The sequence below is a fragment of the Podarcis liolepis genome (assembly GCF_965112155.1).
Source record: "Podarcis liolepis genome assembly, chromosome: 4".
In the NCBI taxonomy this organism is placed as follows: Eukaryota; Metazoa; Chordata; class Lepidosauria; order Squamata; family Lacertidae; genus Podarcis; species Podarcis liolepis.
This window is the reverse complement of record NC_139558.1, coordinates 85,523,788-85,542,167: the sequence shown is the minus strand read 5'-3', so window position 1 is coordinate 85,542,167 and position 18,380 is coordinate 85,523,788. Positions and strand designations below refer to the sequence as shown.

At 43.8% G+C, this 18,380-nt stretch overlaps 1 protein-coding gene across 6 annotated transcripts in view; it reads left to right on the top strand.

The window, feature by feature from the left end:
* Positions 1 to 18,380, top strand: part of GRIA4 (glutamate ionotropic receptor AMPA type subunit 4) — a 225,312-nt gene that overhangs the window by 138,618 nt on the left and 68,314 nt on the right. For all 6 annotated transcript variants that reach the window (XR_014525171.1, XM_083499397.1, XM_083499396.1 and 3 more), the window contains exon 4: positions 14,513 to 14,697. Coding sequence is in view for 5 of the 6 variants with exons in the window: in XM_083499397.1 (XP_083355523.1) it covers positions 14,513 to 14,697 (185 nt within the window). In the remaining variant the exon portion in view is untranslated. The remainder of the gene's footprint in view (positions 1 to 14,512; positions 14,698 to 18,380) is intronic.

The following is an 18,380-nucleotide window of genomic DNA, read 5'->3' as shown; positions in this document are numbered from 1 at the left end:
AGTCATGTTCAACTCAATGGATTTTCATCTGTTGTTGTTTAGTCGTTTACTCGTGTCCGACTCTTCGTGACCCCATGGACCACAGCACGCCAGGCACTCCTGTCTTCCACTGCCTCCCGCAGTTTGGTCAGACTCATGTTTGTAGCTTCGAGAACACTTTCTAACCATCTCGTCCTCTGTCATCCCCTTCTCCTTATGCCCTCCATCTTTCCCAACATCAGGGTCTTTTCCAGGGAGTCTTCTCTTCTCATGAGGTGGCCAAAGTATTGGAGTCTCAGCTTCATGATCTGTCCTTCCAATGAGCACTCAGGGATTTTCATCTGAGTAGGCACTTTAAAAAGGATTGTGCAGTAGTAGGTGTTTTAGCTATGCTAAGTGGAATTTTACCTTGACATTCTAGATGTATTAGCTCATATGCATTCTGAAAGAGACGTTAAAAGAGCTGTGTTGGAATGGAACAAATGTCAATCTGGCCCAGACTTTTAAAGAAGTTAGGCTGAAATCCTATACGCAAGGGATTGGGGGCCTTTTTCAAGTCAAAGGTCATATAAACCAGTCTCCAGGTAGGACTGAAATATACTCTGGAATGCTGCTGATAATCAGTGTATCCCAGGAGTAGCCAATGTGGCGCCACCCACATATTGCTGGACTCCAACTCCCATCATCCCTGACCTTTGGCCACGCTGGCTGGGGCTGATGGGAGTTGCAGTCCTGCAGCATCTCTGCAAGGCACAGTGTTGACTACCCCTAATGTGGACAATACTGAGCTAGATAGGCCCAAGCTCTGACCCTAAATACGGCAGTTTCCCATGTTCCTCACCATCCTGGGAAAAAAGTGACAAGTGGGATGCCGCAGGGCTCTGCCCTAGGCCCGTTGCAGTTCATAGGATCATAGAATTGGAGAGTTGTAAGGAACCCTGAGGGTCATCTAGTCCAACCCGCTGCAATGCAAGAATATGCAGCTCTCCCATACAGGGATTGAACTTGCAACCTTGGCATTATCAGCACCATGCTCTAACCAACTGAGCTATGCAGGCTCAATGTCTATATAACAATTTGGATGAAGGAATTTCATGTTGTTGGCAGGGTTAATGACTGGACTTGAAAAGGAGCTTTAGGGAAATATGGGGCAGAGAGCTAAGGGGGCAGACAGGTCCAAAAGCAGGCATAGGCAAACTAGGCCCTCTGGATGTTTTGGGACTACAACTCCCATCACCCCTAGCTAACAGGACCAATGGTCAGGGATGATGGGAGTTGTAGTCCCAAAACATCTGGAGGGCTGAGTTTGCCTATGCCTGTCCAAAAGACTGAGCTGAATGTCACATGCTGTTTTGACGTAAATAGCCAGATGTTTGAAAGTAAGTTCTGTAGTGCTGAATAAATGTTTGGCTGTGGGTCTCTAGTGCTTAATGGTTGGAAAGCATTCGGGGGGGGGGGGGACGGACACCTGGGGAATATATTATGTAAAGCCAGAAAAAGATGGTTTGAAAAGGGAGCCTTCAAGAGCTCCATCTACTTAACTTATCAAAGATCAAGGAGATCAAGAGGCTAAGTGATCATTATCAGCGATTTTGAAGACAGACAAAAGTTGCTTGACACTTCAAGATTTTCTTTTTCTTTTGCCTTCAAATAAATCCTCTGTAGCTAGATGTGCAGGCTAGAAACATTCAGTCTGTCAAATGGGGTTTGGTATATTAAATGGATGATATTAGCAATTGGAAAGTGTTACAAAACAATCAAATTTAAAGGTCAGGAACCTTAGACTGCTGGGCTTTAGATGAACCCCTGGCATTTTGCATTCTGCCTGTGGAATTTTCAGCAGCTATCCTTGGTAATGTGAGACTCTCAGCTTTTAATCTCTCGTATGTATTCTGAGCAGACCGGGCCTAGGGGACATTTAGCCCAACACAGAGAGTGGTATTTTTGTGTGTGATATGGGGCGTATCAATATGCCAGTATCTTATGTTCCTATGAAGCTTATGAAACTGCAGAGAGGGCTGCTCCCACCTTGCCTGTTAACACCAGCAAGGGAGTATACATGCCATGTACAAATTAAGAAAGGCCTTCCTGGATCAGGCAAATGGCCCATCTAGCCTGGCACCCTGTTCTCACAGTGATCAACCAGATTCCTGTTGGAAGCCCACAAGCTGCACATCAGTGCAACAGCACTCTTCCCCACTTGTGAATCCCATATCTGTTATTCAGAGGCAGATACCTTCTGATAAGGACATTCGGTTTTCAGCTCTCATGAACTGCAGGAAGGGACCATTTTAGGCTCGTCCAATATGCATGCGACTGTGCATGCGTGCATCACACTGAACCTGGAAGTGACATGAAAACATCACAAAATGGGGCGAAATGGGGTGGGGGGCAGAATGTAGTGGGGTGGCATTATGCAGGCCCTGCTGGAGCATGTGGAAGCACGTATTCATCTATTTTGGGGGGACAATGGGACACAGCTTTGAATCAAGACAGCAAACTGAACTTTTCAGAACTGCTTTGATTGTTTGGTTTCTTAGAATCCCTGAGTGATGCCAGTTGCTGGTACATCATAAAGAACTGGACTCAGTTCTCATTGTTTCTTAGTGCATAATATTTTCTTTTCTTTATTATGAACCAACCACTGTACAAACACTTCAGCAACAGGTTACAGCAAACTTCAACAATCTGGTGCTGTCCAGGTCTTTGTGAAGGTGTGAGAACTGCAACAATCCGTCCAGTTTGAACTGTTTGCCATTTGCTGAGCTTGTTTATTTTAATTTTGATTTACTGCATTGTTCCCACCCTGTGAGCAGTTGATGAAGGGTGGGTTACAAATGCCATTAATGAATGTGTTCAGGCCCACATATGAACTCTGGGGGCACACCCTGAAAGCCAGTAATACTTGGTTTGCCAACCCCTGCATCCAGTCTCCAATTCTCCTTTCCTCTTAAGCACAGCAAACTGTTTCCATACTACATACTGCATGGAAATAATGTCATTTCACTGCTTTCTTCAAAAGCCGGCAGTTTATTCATCCTAAACCCCCCTTTCTTTCCCAGTGAGCAAAGTAAGGTTCTTTGATCCAGTAGTTTCAGTTCAAATTCCAAACATAATGAAGTAGAAAGGATTATTCTGTCTGAGAAGAATAAATAGCAAAATGTGTGCGAAACAATGAGAGTGGATATCTCTGCCACCGTGCATCTGTCCTCAGGGTCTTCTCAGGTTTCCACCAGGCTTTGTCACTCACTAGTCTGATAGCTCACCTTCACAGTGTGATTCCCATGACTGTCGGGAAGCCTCTGAAACGAAAAGAGAGAGGAGGGCAGGAATGTGCTGCAGTACATCTGCAGTGGAAACAGAAACTGACATTGTTGGGAGCTTCAATCATGAATCCAGCAGCAGAGAGGCCTGACTACATCTTTAAATAAAATAAAATGCGGGGTGGGGGGACTCCCAAAAGTATGTGCTCTTATCTTTGTATTTCAGAAAACCAGGACAATGAAGAGAATAGGAAAAGAGAATTGCTTGATGTCACATGCCTTGGACTGTTAAGTCTCTGTAGCAGAGCTCTACAGTAGTTCTTCAGGTTTCGCAACACCAGGTCCAGAAAATCACAGGAAGCTGTCTTATCCTGTGTCAGACCACTGGTCCATCTAGTTCAGTACTGGGATCTCTTACAACCTTTTGTCTCTGAGAGCCAGTGTGGTGTAGTGGTTAAGAGCGGTAGTCTCGTAATCTGGGGAACCGGGTTTGCGTCTCCGCTCCTCCACATGAGGCTGCTGGGTGACCTTGGGCATGTCATACTTCTCTGAAGTCTCTCAGCCCCACTCACCTCACAGAGTGTTTGTTGTGGGGGAGGAAGGGAAAGGAGAATGTTAGTCGCTTTGAGACTCCTTCAGGTAGTGATAAAGCGGGATATCAAATCCAAACTCTTCTTCTTCTTCTCTGGGCTGTAAGACTCCACTTTGGTCAGGAAAGGACCAGCTCCAAGGTGAGGCAGCGCAAAATTGAGAAGATCCATAATTGAGAAGATCCATTTGGGGGTGTCAGATTTTGACCTCGCACAGGATGCCATATTATGAAAGATTACCAAAGTTTGCCCCTGCTGGACACAAGACTCCAGGTGTGGTCTGACCAAGGCAGAATAGAGTGGTACTATTACTTCCCTTGATCTGGGCACTAGACATCTGTTGATGTAGCCTAGAAAAGCATTCACTGTTTTTACTGCTGCATCACACTGTTGATGCATGTTCAGCCTGTGGTCTACAAAGACCCCTAGATCCTTTTCACATGTACTTATATCTGTGCAGCTGATTATCCCTGCCTAAGTGCTGAACCTCACATTTGTCCCTATTGAAATTCATTTTGTTAGTCTGTCCTATCCCTGACCAGTGTGATCATGGATTTGATGTGAAAACCAGCATAATATAACACTAAATTAGGCATTCTCATCCCTCATTTCATTCTATTTCTATAGAGAGTTCTGTTGTTTATCCTGAAGTATTGGAATGGGAATAGGCAAAACTTGAAAGAAAGAAAAAGAATTTAGGTAACACTGACATTTTGACCATGGCTACTTGCCCAGCTAAAGCTGGGATGTTGCCATTTCGTAAGTTCTTGTTGAATGCCCTTATACAGTCCCCTGTAGTTTCTACATCCCAGTTGTCTTATGTCAGCAGTGAGGTTAATACCTAAGTATTTAAATCCTTCATGTCATTTGGCAAACAGAGTTAACTAGTAACCAGTCAATTGCAGTGTTGTTTAAATTCATAGGAAGGAGCACAGAATATTTTTTAAAATAAGAAGTTTTATTGATTTTTCCAGTGCATAAACACAATTATGATATTTGCTGCATATTTATGTGGCAGTAATGTCCCTTGTTGTTGCATATTTCCTAAAAAAGAAGAGTATTCAGAACTTTGAAGTTCAAAACAAACATTAGTGAAAACATGCAATCCGTGTTCCAATTTTCTAAGGTGGGCATATTGTATTTTGCTCATAAAAGAGGCACAGGGGCCTAAGGCCTGTTGTTGTTGTTGTTGTTTAGCCATTTAGTCATGTCCGACTCTTCATGACCCCATGGACCAGAGCACGCCAGGCACTCGTGTCTTCCACTGCCTCCCGCAGTTTGGTCAAACTCATGCTGGTAGCTTCAAGAACACTGTCCAACCATCTCGTCCTCTGTCGCCCCCTTCTCCTTGTGCCCTCAATCTTTCCCAACATCAGGGTCTTTTGCAGGGAGTCTTCTCTTAATTTTCATAATTGAAATGTTTTTAGAATGTTGGATTATTTGATTGTTTGATTATTTAATTGTTGTTAGCCGCCCTGAGCCCGGCTTCAGCTGGGGAGGGCAGGATATAAATAAAATTTATTATTATTATTATTATTATTATTATTATTATTATTATTATTATTATGAGGTGGCCAAAGTATTGGACTGTCAGCTTCACGATCTGTCCTTCCAATGAGCACTCAGGACTGATTTCCTTAAGAATGGATAGGTTTGATCTTCTTGCAGTCCATGGGACTCTCAAGAGTCTCCTCCAACACCATAATTCAAAAGCATCAATTCTTCGGCGATCGGCCTTCTTTATGGTCCAGCTCTCACTTCCATACATCACTACTGGGAAAACCATGGCTTTAACTATACGGACTTTTAGGCCTAAGAATACCTTAAACAGGTACCCTTGGACGTTATTCAGATGATTTACTGGTATAATAAGCTGTGTGTTTTGGCTAAGCAGCTTGTACATAACCAAAACATAGCTGGTTCTTTCTTGCACAAGTAGGCTGTGTCATTTCTGGCAGTTAAGTACCAAAGTCCTGATAATGCATTGGGGATGGGGGGGGGGTGAGAATGGGATACTGAATGAAAACAGGCAAATGTCCTCATGGGAGTGGGTACTAACAGAATAAATGCTTGCGCTGAGAGTTATTGGAATTCTAATTATAACATAGGTAATTGATTGCTGGAATTTCTGAAGAAGATTGCCAACGATAAGTTGTCTGTGAGAATGATATCATTGTCTTAGGCAGGAAACATATTTGCCAGTTAGATGTTCAGTTCTATTGCACAGTGTAACGGGAATGAATAATTCAGGGAAGCAGGGGCTTTTCAGAATTAATCCATCAAAGAACACTGCAGCGGTTGCATTATTGCTTGATGCATAAATGTACATATCAGCTTATCTGTACATGTAGCATAGGGACAGAAGGCACTACTCACTCGTAATGTAGTGAGCTTGTAGTATAAAGGCTAAGAGGGGAGACATGAACCAAACCAGGAGAGTCTCCGTCCAAAAATTACTTTACCTATGAATAGGCACCAAAGTAGTTGTGCAAACCCCTCTCCCCTCAGCTTTAGCAGTCCTTGCTTCCAATAGTCTACACTGACTGGCAGCAGTTCTCTAGGGTTTCAGGCAGGAGACATTTCTTACCCTGCTTGGAGAGGTCAGGGGTTGAACCAGGGACTTTCTGTGTGCAAAACCCATGCTCTACCACTGAGCTATCCCCTTTGTTTAAGGGGAGCTACTGTTTTAGCTGGGAAGCGGGTGGCGCTGTGGGTTAAACCACAGAGCCTAGGACTTGCCGATCAGAAGGTCGGCGGTTCGAATCCCCGTGACGGGGTGAGCTCCCGTTTCTCGGTCCCTGCTCCTGCCAACCTAGCAGTTTGAAAGCATGTCAAAGTGCAAGTAGATAAATAGGTACTGCTCCGGCGGGAAGGTAAACGCCGTTTCCGTGCGCTGCTCTGGTTCGCTAGAAGCGGCTTAGTCATGCTGGCCACATGACCCGGAAGCTGTACGCCGGCTCCCTCGGCCAGTAAAGTGAGATGAGCGCCGCAACCCCAGAGTCGGTCACGACTGGACCTAATGGTCAGGGGTCCCTTTACCTTTACCTTTACTGTTTTGCTTATTGCTTATTTTTTATTTTATTATTGCTTATTTTGTTTTTAACTGCAAACTGCTTTATTCCTCATAACAGAAAAGGAACTATAAATAAATAAAGGATCCAGAGAAATGTCATCCAACATACATATATACCTGGAACACTTTGGTCTGTCTAGGTCCATCACAGATATTTCTTCTATTTCTGCACAATTTTATGTTAGAAGCACAGAGGTCCAACATAGCCACTCATGAGGAATAAACAGAATCTCTCTCACACACATTCATGCTGTGGTACCTGTGCTCGTAATTACTTCAGTTTAGCAAATGCTAACAGTGCTTACACTTTGCTCCTTTTCTGTTATCCCTGAGGAACAATGATCCCGAAAAGTAGGTTAAATTCCGTGGCCTTCTAACTTGTCTGTTTAAATACACTTTTACGCCCTTCTCTTCTGGCGGCTGATTCAAAACAACATTCCCAGGTGGGAGCTTGCAAGGCCAGAACCACTTAGCTTTAGCACTGAGCATGCTAAGGGGGTCTTTGGGCCACTCATGCAACAGCTTGAAGATGCCGAAGGTAGAGTTTCTGGGTTTGGGGCTTCTGGTGAGGTGATCATTTGACTGCTTCACCTTCACTCTGCGTCCAAGTCTCAGCTTTTGCACTGTGGGCCAATGTTCCATGCAAGTTGGGGGGGAACCTGCAGTCAGTAGCATAGTATGAGGAGATGGGGGGCAGAGGGGTGGGTGCAAAATTGTCTAGGGACACCAAATTTCAACGCCTGGTGTTGCCTCAGTAGAGCTGTGTGCTTCTGTCGTGGGGCTCCATTGAAAACAGCTTCTCCATACGAACCAGGAAGTGACCTCTCCAGACAATGGAATGACTCTACTGTTTTTATCTCCAAGTCTGCAATCTCCTGGGTGGCATGGATGCTGTTAGGCAGTTGAATGGGCTCTGTACGTTTCCCTCCCTCCCGTTCTCTCCACGCAGCCTTGAGTACTGGCAACCCATGCTATGGGCGTGCAGCCCTCCAGATCTTCTCAGGGTACTTTTCCCATTGTGCCTGAACACTGACCAAGCTGGCTAGGGTTGCTGATGGTTGCAGTCCACCATCTGCATGGTGATTGAGGGTCACCCCCAGTGCCAGATTTATGTATAGGCTAAACAAGCTATAGCTTAGGGCCCCACACTCTTGGGGGGGGCCAAAAAAAAAATTAAAGGGAAAAAACTGGATACTTCTTCTTAATTGTATTTCAGTTCAACAATTACTTTGATACCTGTTAGGTCCATAAATTACCATAGCATATATTCAACACAAAAAACTGTGACAATTTGTTGTTGACAAATGACAGCTAGACATATAAAGGGCCCCATTACCTTGAGTAACTTAGGACCTCATCAAACCTAAATCCAGCCCTGGTCATGCTCCAACTTCCTTGCTCACACCCACTACTAACTACTTCTTAGAAACTTTCGCAGTAGGAAGATAAAAGTTCTTCCTTTCCTTCTATTGTTTTAGTCAATTTCTTATGCCACTTCAGTGTAATGGGTCCTAAAGTTAAGCAATTTCCCCACGCCAATAGTATGCTTTGTAAAAAGAAGACTCCTTGCTGTCGTGTTTTATAATAAAGGAAAACAAAGGTATAAAAATTGACTAGACTTCAGCACTGTGCATTAATTTGGTAGTCACACTACTGAGCAGTGGAAGCTGTGAGTCCCTTTATCTTAATTTGACTGTAACTTTGTGTAATGTTTGTGTCCCTTTGTGCCTTGGGATGGGTTTTGTCTCTTGTCTGCTGGGCCACAGAGCAGGTTGCAGTAAAACTCCCGTGAAGCAGGGAGGCATTCAGAATAGTGACACACAGTGAGACAACACTTACAGAGCGATGGGGTTTGAATCAACCATAAGTATCTAGAGAGGAAAACCCAGGATCTTAAAAATAAAGCAGCCACTATAGTAATGCCTTTCAAAATGTCTGCAGGTTAAGCCACATCCAGATACTGAATACAGGAACATAAGTTCACCTTATGTTCAGACCATCGGTCCATCTAATGTGGTATTGACTACTCCAGGCGTATCTAACCTGTGGCGCTCCCAACTCCCATAATCCCCAAACAGCATGACCAACACTCAGGAATGATGGGAGTTGGAGTCCAGCAACATTTGGGGGACAACATGTTGGGGAAGGCTGGTCTATATTAACTGGCATCACAGCAGCGCAGGGTTTTAAGCAAGATGTTTCCCAGCACTATCTATATATGCCAGGGATTGAACCTAGAAGGTCCAATGTGCAAAGTGGGTGTTGCATCTAAAAAATGATATGCTAGAGCTGGGAACAGGAGCGAAAAGGCAAACCAAAAATGAAAAGTGGGGTTGCCATATCTTTGCCATATATTTGAGGTCTTTGTTTGGGGGGGGGATTGGAAATGCAACCAATAGCACCATAAAGGTTTGCAAAACTGCATGTGGTGTGGGGAAAGAAGATGGAGCTTTTCCCTCCCTCTCTTTCTCATAGTATTAGAATTCAAGGTCACCCAGTGAAATTAATGGGCAGTATATTCTGTTCCGGCAAAGCAAGTACTTTGTCACACAGTGCATAATTGACATATATAATTCACTACCACAAGGTGTTATGATGGCTGACTTAGATAGCTTTAAAGGGGGGGGGGGTTGGATAAATTTGTGGAAGATAACTTTTATCAGTCACTATTAGTCACAATTGCTAAATGGAACTTCTCTGTTAAGATAGACAGTATGTCTCTGAATATTTGATGCTGGGAACCAACAGTGGGTGGAGTGGTCATGTGTTGCTTGTAACTTTCCCAGAAATCTTTGACTAGCCATTGTTGGCCAGCCTTGTTATCTTCCTTCCTGGCTGAGTCACCTGTTCATAAAGCGTTTGTAAGTCAGAAATATAGGAAGAGACCTGCTGGATCAGGCCAAAGGACCCAACTATTCCAGCACTGTGTCTCCCATAATTTGTTAATGGGAGTCAAGGTTCCAAGACTGAATTCGAAAAGAAGACCAGCTGATTTTCTGAATGACTCTCTCACTGGCCTAAGCAAATCTGTGACAAGAAACAGGATTAAATAAATGTTGACTGGGTCACTACCAAAGATCAAATCAAAGTTAACACCATCAGTGAGTCATGAGCACATATAAAATCCTGATGTTCTTTTAACTACGGAGCTATATATGGAAGTTAATAGGAAATGAGGCTAAGAATATATTATTTGGAAAGGATCTGGGCATAATTTGAAAAGATAATTACAGACAAGCATAACAAAAAAAGGAGTATATAACCACAGAAACAGCTGAATAACTGTGCAGTAATTAAAAAGAATTCTTCATTCTTTCCCTGCAAAGGGGAAAAAAACCGACTTCAGGTTAAAAATTAACCTTGACTATGGAAACATATTCACCCGTTATGTCAAGAAATTTACATTTGTAAAACGATCTGAAGTGCTAACCTGTAATCTGACTCATGTACTTGAGGTGAGATTGTGGGTTCTTGTAATGATTGTAAGCTTTAAAATATTTGCGTTCTCAGAAGTACGTGTAGAAAACCATTATAAATCATTTTGCCTGGAGGATCCACAGAGGCTGGGTGCTCAGTCAATTTTGCCGGCTAAAATTGAGGCCATGGGAACAAGGCAAGTGTTTAAAATCAGAGTCCCTTTTCTCCTCCTCCAGTAACATTTAATAATGAGTAGCTTGCCACATACCATGTTCGCAAATGGCAACCAATGGTTTCAGGGGCAAGGGGAACTTGTGACGTGATGCCATCCTGTGAACTGAATGATGAGGCATTGGCAGGAAAGAGAGGAGAGCAGCAATGCGTTGACCATAGCAGGTGGTTCCAGCCCAGTAGGGCAAAGGAGATCAAACATTGTACCACCGAACTATGGCGCTTTTCTACCCTTTGCCTAAGCCTCTGTTGCTGTTGGTTCTGCAGTGGAGGAGGTTGAAGAACCCTTTGCTTGTCTCCGTTTGCATGAGAGTAAAGGTAAAGGTAAAGGGACCCCTGACCATTTTGGTCCAGTCGTGACCGACTCTGGGGTTGTGGCGCTCATCTCGCTTTAGTGGCCGCGGGAGCCGGCATACAGCTTCCAGGTCATGTGGCCAGCATGACTAAGCCGCTTCTGGTGAACCAGAGCAGCGCACGGAAACGCCGTTTACCTTCCTGCCGGAGTGGTACCTATTTATCTACTTGCACTTGGACATGCTTTCGAACCGCCGACCTTCTGATCGGCAAGTCCTAGGCTCCGTGGTTTAACCCACAGGGCCACTCGCGTCCTGCATGAGAATAAGCCAGTAGCAAAAAGCAGCATTGCTGGGCTTTCATCCCTTGTTAAATTAGGGACCATCAGATTTCCTGAGCATGGAGTTATAAAAATGGCTGCTCTTATGACAGGGATATATACACTGAGAACTAGCAGAGGCTTATGCTGGGCATTCTATGATGCTTCAATGTGCCCACGCTAGGTAGTCAGTTTCCACACTCACCCCTCTATGCCCTCACTCTGGAAAATCAAAAGGCATTATCGGAGTTCAAGGACACATTCCAGTCAAGCAATAAACACCCTGGGTGCAAAGTAGGGTGAATGAATAGCCTGAGAAGAGAGGGAGATGAAACGTCAAGAGCAGGCATAGGCAAACTCGACCCTCCAGATGTTTTGGGACTACAATTCCCATCAACCCTGGCCACTGGTCCTGTTAGCTAGGGATCATGGGAGTCCCAAAACATCTGGAGGGCCGAGTTTGCCTATGCCTGGTCAAGAGCATGCAACATGGAACCACATGGAACATTTAGTTACCTCTTCCATGCTGCTGTGCCCAGTAATACACATTGTAGTAGCTCTGATTTGGAGGCTTAATTAGACATTACCTTTTTGTTTTTGTTTTCAAAGGAACATTCTAGTATTTGTGGAGTTTAGTGTTTGCCAGGGGTAGGCATAAAAATAACAAAGGGAAGCCGAACAGCAGCAAATGGTTCTAACCATGTTTTTTGCCTCGTGAACTTGGAATGAAATGGGCTTTGCAGTTGAAAGGCAGGTTAATTCCATTGCTAATAATCCATCTGCTTTAACTACGTCTGAGAACAAGAGGAGTAGTTTCAATATGCCTTGTATTCATGTAGCTCAAAACCCTTTATAAACATTAATTAATTAAAGCTCAAAATCTCCCCCTAAGGCAGAGAAGCGTAATCCTTGTTTATTTCTTTAAAATAATAATGATGGTAATATTAATAATGACTAATCTTATGACTATATAACAGATAGCACAAATATGGGTTAAATATTTTACTCAGACCCAGCATTGAGTAAATAGCCCATTTGGCACATAACGATTTGGCAGTACGTACATGAGTTGGGACAAAACTAAGGAAAGCACCCTCGCTTCCCTCTTATCCTGTGCCGTCAGGAGAAAGACCTGGCCAATGTTCAGTTTTGTTTTTGCAGAAGCATATATGCTGTTGCATATGAATCAGAGACATAGTTTATCACACACTCTAGTCCATTTCAAACCAAGCCAGCTTTATAACACATGGTTTGATATAAACCACAATCTCTGGTTTGTAAGCAGTGACAAGATTCTGTGAAACTGAAACTAAATGCTGGCAGAAGTTCTCCTCCTGGCAGCATGGGACAAAGAGAGGAGAAGAGGAATGTATGACCACCAAGGTTTTGTTCAGGCTTGTTCCAGTTTATGTGCATAGCACTAAATAATGGTTTCATGTTATGTGCAATCACAGCCAGTAGCCTGTGGCTTTCTGGGATGGCCCTTTTAGATTTGCGTGTTGACTGAACCTTAGCCACAAACTGTGGAAAACCATGGCTACACCTTGTGGTTAAGGAGGAAAGAGCTTAACCATGAGCCTGAGTTCTGGTGACATGCTAGGCCAAAGTTTAGCTTAGCTGCCATGCTATGCTGAGATAAAAAGCCAGAGAGAAGCAAAGTTGGGGGGGGCACGTTTCTCCCCTGGAACCCGTACATTTCCACATTCATGCAAGTCGTGCTTAGCATTATGTGTGAACATGCCCAATGTATGCTTTCAAGTGTGCATATTGTGTGGGGGAAAGATATCAACTCTTCGTTCGCTATATTAGCAAACTAAGTTGTTAATGAGCAGGTTTAAGATAGCTGGCTTGATGCAGCAAAAGAAATAAGTGCACATAAATAGTACAAGAGTACTGCAGGCAGCTGTGCGAGGAGGGAAAGGCCTTTATCCAAAGATGAGATGACATTTTTAGATTCCTCTGCAGCAGGAGGGATTTTATAGAAATAAAGATAGTAGCAAACAGTGTCTTATTCTGCAACCAGCATTGCCTAAATCTGAGAATTAGAGTTTTGTGCATCTTCTAAAGGTACACTGTATAATTCGAGAGTCACATATAACATAATTTTCCCTCGATAATTAAAATCACTTATGGTGTTTAGCCAGATGAAATGCTACCATCAGAATACATCCTCGAAATATCACTAAATTGAGATGCTATAATCATTACCTAAATATGGGAACTACTTAGGAATTCAGGCTGAGCTCCTATGCAACATGAGGAATAATAGTACTGAATTACTTTATAGGGACACTGTAAGAATTACAGTACATCTAGATAATGCACGTGAAGTGTCCCTGGGCATTTGAAAATGCTATACAGATGTTGAGGCTTTTATGAATAGTATGATTTACACTTACCTCGGAGTAAGTTTCATTGACTTTAATAAGACTTACTTCTGAATAAACTTACATTTATAGGATTGAGCTGCACATTGGGGATGGTGAATATCTGTACCCCTGAGGACAACACTGTTCTCCAAATAATAGTCCAGGTCCTGGAATGATCTGTAAAATGAAGTTGGTGTCACTTAGTGGCATGGACTTCACAGATATGAAGAACATGCACTTGGATGGAATGAGGTCATCGATCGGTGAGGAGAAAGTGAGCAGAGGAATAAACTGTTATTCCTCTAAGCTCCCTCAAAGGCAGAGTGGCAGAGCGGGATAGTGTCTTTCCAGGATGCTCATGAGAGAAAATACACTATAAATGTATATAAAATACAGATGAGGGTCTCTCACTCCCCCCCCCCCCCCGCTTACAAGGGAAATTGTGAGCAAACTATGGAAACTTGTTTTTTCACTACATATTCATAGCTGTCAACATTTCCCTTTTTTTAAGGGAAATTCCCTTATTCTGAATAGGATTCCTCGCAAGAAAAGGGTTGACAGCTAACATATTGACTAAGATTTGGTCAGATAAAGTTTTATGCCCAGACACCCATTGGTAGGCTACCTGTGAATTAGGGTGCAATGCAGATGAAATCAGGGGTGCCAACTCCCACTGAAATCAAAACAACATTTCTGTAACAGTGCCCTTTGGGTCCTGCGGGTTTCAGTGGGAGTTTAGGTGTTTGTGTGTCTAACTTTCTCTGGATTGCTCACACAATGAACTAAGGAGTCTTTAAAAGATTGACAGCCGCAGTATGTGTACATAATAAGGAGAGGAGAGAAAGCACAACATAGTTAGTAACTGTAAATCTTAACTCCTCACCAGCTCCGTAAGGAACTTGATGTTGATTAAACAGTCTTATGATCCACAGAATGCAAGGACTGTGTCATTAGTATATTGTGTCCCTTTCTTTCAGGTTACTCAATACTTCAAGCTATTATGGAAACAGCAGGAGAAAAAAGCTGGCAAGTCAGCGCCATATGTGTGGAGAATTTTAATGATGCAAGCTACAGGCAGCTTTTAGAAGACTTGGACCGGAGACAGGAAAAGAAATTCGTAATAGATTGTGAAATAGAGAGGCTTCAGAATCTCTTAGAACAGGTAATGCCTGCTTTTAATGTCACTGCAAACACATTAGTGCGGCCCCTGAAGAGCGGCCTCTCTCCTCTGCCTTTCATTTTTTGCCTTGCCAATCAAGGCCAGGACTGTTTTCATGATGCATTTCCTCCCTCCACTCTTTTATACACAGCCTGGTGTTTAATCTACACCGCTGGATCCATTTGCACACTGATGTGAAGTTCCCACCAAACAGCTTCTCAGTCCAGTGGGAAAAATAAACATCCCACACACAGATACAGCAGGCGCACAGCTGATACTGCAAAAAGGAACTGAACCCACCCCAATATCCTCTACAAGACTCGCCTGAAGCTCCTGGTGCTTTTGTTCCAGCCAAACCCACATTCACTATCTATTGGTTTTATTATTATATATATATCCCGCCTTTCCTTCAAGGAGCTCAAGTTCCCACAAAGGTTCTCTCCCTCCCCCTTTTATCCTTACAACAACCCTGTGTTAGGTGAGAGTTGGTGACTGGTCCAAAGTCACCCAGAGAGCTTGATGGCCCAGTGGGGATTCGAACCCTGCCCTTCTAGGCCCTAGTCCAACACTCTAACCACTACACCACACTAGTCCTACACAATAGTGGACCTTGGCTGAGTAGAAAAGTGTGAAGGGGCAGACAAATGAGCTGCATCTCCCACTCCCTTGAACACTCCTTTAGCCCCCCCTCTTTCTCTCTCTCTCTCTCACACACACACACACAGAGAGAGAGAGAGAGAGAGAGAGAGAGAGAGAGCAGGATTGGAGTAGGTCTGGGTTTAAATAAATCTACCTGTCGTGATCACATCATTAATAAACTCTACCCAGAACAACAATAAGCAAAACTAAAATCAACTACAACTTAACCATTACCTAATCCTACGCTGCTGCACCTAAACTCCACCAACCCTCTAGCAAAAGCTTACTGCATTATCCCAGCTGCCCTAACCACATGATAGGGGACAGGTTCCTTTTCAATTCCCCTCTTGCTCACAACTAAAATTTGTCATGACAAGTTGTGGGACAAACAACTGCAGAAACAGTTTTCCATTGTTTAGGGGTGTCTCACATAGGTCACTCAGAGCTGCTAGACACATGGAGCAGCAATTCTTCCACCTTTTTCACACTAGTGCATCATCACAGCTTGACGAAGGCCTTGTTAGCACTGCTGCTTCTCACACGCCAGGCAGCGGGCAGGCGGGGGGATCATTTCTGCCTCCAAGACTAGGCACTCAGGCGTGTTTCAGGCATGAGCCACAGTTTCTTGACCCACGTTTTCTTCCATCCCATCCCTTCTGGGCTGATCACCTTGAGCTCGACAATGCCCTCCTCCAGCTCAGTAAGATGTAGCACAAGATCAAAGATTTAAGGGTGCAGTCCTATGTTTGTCTATCTAGGGGTGCTTCAGCCATCCCGCACCAAAACAGCCTTCCCCAACCTTCTCTGGAAATGGAGTGAGAGGATGAGGCTTGTTTGGAGATGCTTAGCCAAATTATCATGGCCACTCACCTCCAAATCAGCCTCCCCTAACTGTCCTCTCTCTCTCTCGGAGCTGGTGAGCAAGGTGGGAATATTCCTGATCATTACGCTGAGCTGGCTGCAGTGGCGTAGCGTGGGTTGTCAGCACCCGGGGCAAGGCAAGTAATTTGTGCCCCCTAACCCGTGGATTTGCGCCCCCTAACCCGTGGATTTGCGTCCCCTAACCCATGGATTTGCGCCCCCTAACCCTAACCCCCAGATGTTGCGCCCGGTGCGGCCGGCCCCCCCTGCACCCCCCACGCTACGCCACTGCCTGGCTGAACTGGAGTGCAATGGTCAGGACAATCCCTACCCTGAAGCAAGCTCCAGTCTGGACATGAAAGCTGGAACCACCTTTGTCATCCTCACTGAGGAACAATAAAGCACTTGCTGAAATACAGCCTCCCTTCAAATCTACATTAGTTATCCTGTTCTTCTGAGCAGATCAGTATACACCTGTGTGCTGACCAACAGGTACAGATGCCCATCGCTTGAAATTTGCTTACGCTGAACTGCATTTGCCATTTTAGTAACCATCCCTGAGTTTAGAAATGTCCTTGTGGAGAGAGCACTGCACTGTCCTTTTTTGGCTGTTCCCACCCTAAATGATTTTGCGTCATCATCACACTTGGGCGCCTCACTGTTCCCAACTCACTCCAGATCATTTATCAACAAGTTAGAAAGCCACAGCACCGGTATCACAATTACGAGCTTTCACATCTCCTCCCTGCCTGCATGCAATGCTTCTTTTGTTGAGTCAGTCCACACATTCAGTTGCCGGTTCATAAACTCTATGGCAATCAAGTATAGAGAAAGTAAGTGTTGCATATGTGCATGGGAACCAGACTCGGAATCCAGACTGAGCTGCATTCAGATACCCTTAGAATAATTCACAAGGTCATAAATCATATGTATCTAATCCTCCTTGATTGAAAATTCTGTCAGAGCTGAAAACAAATGGATACGTGAACCTTGGTTTCGTCAAAGCATTCTTTGCAGCAGCACTGGTGAAGGAATGCCACCTAGTGGTGCTGCAGGCTATTTTGTTATGCTGCTCTTTTTATATTTGTACACGGGGCATGCTTGAGATATTCAACACAGTTTCCTGCATAAGAAACAGAAGTGTTGTGATTCTGAAGCTGTGCAAAAAGGCTTTCTGACTGCTTTGAAGGCAGCTATAGAGATGAAGAAATTGGAGGGAAGTGATGTAGCAAATTTCGAAATGTAGTTGTTTCTACAACCATTGCAGAGACAACAGTGGTACCACCGTGGAAACGAATTTTGCACACTTGTTTGTTATTGCAGGGCTCTGAATGTATTTTGAAGCACATCATACCTTATAATCAAATCTTATTATCATTCTAAAAGAGAATGAAAATGATCTTTAAAAAAAAAAGAATGAGAATAAACGTTTTCCTCTGCAGCTGTTGCTTTATACAGTCCAGTGCCTCATTTTCACCATGGTATGAATGCTAAATCTGCAAAGCTATTTGAATAGCTGAGTAAAAGCTCATAGGTCTATTGACTGTATGGCTTCGTGATATACACTGGCTGGGTTTGGACATCATGCTAAACCATGGTTTGTTTGGCTTAGAACACACCCCAGCCAACTAGCTATGGTTTGTTTGGGACCAACAAAAAAAATAAATATGTAAGTTTCAGTAAAACCCAGTATCCTGAATTTATTCCTTATTGAAGGAATGCCCACAGCAGTAAGAACTTTGGTTCAGGAGGATTGGGGAGGAGAGAGTTAAAAGAGAAGCTTTAGGATTGTGCTTTGCACTGGAGCATTCAAGTTCCCCCACCCGCAGCCCATTTTCAGTGGCAAAATAGCTGGTGGCATCTTCCCCATCCTTAGCTGCAATCATTTGCAATCACTTTTCTGCAACTGGGATCATGGCTTCTTCAACAACCCATGGTGAAAGCAAATTATGGCTTAGTGTTAAATCTTAATGTGATCCAAATCCTAGTCTCATGTGATAACAAGTGATCCACATTCCAATCTTGTATCAAGATGCATTCAACCAGTTCAGTGGGACTCAAGTGAGCATTGCACTATGGATATAAATGTCCCCCTGGAATTCACGTATCACCCCTCAGCTTCCAGCCAGGATTCCCATGTTAAATGAGATGTGTGCCTATCTAGTATTTATTTCCAAGAAACTAAT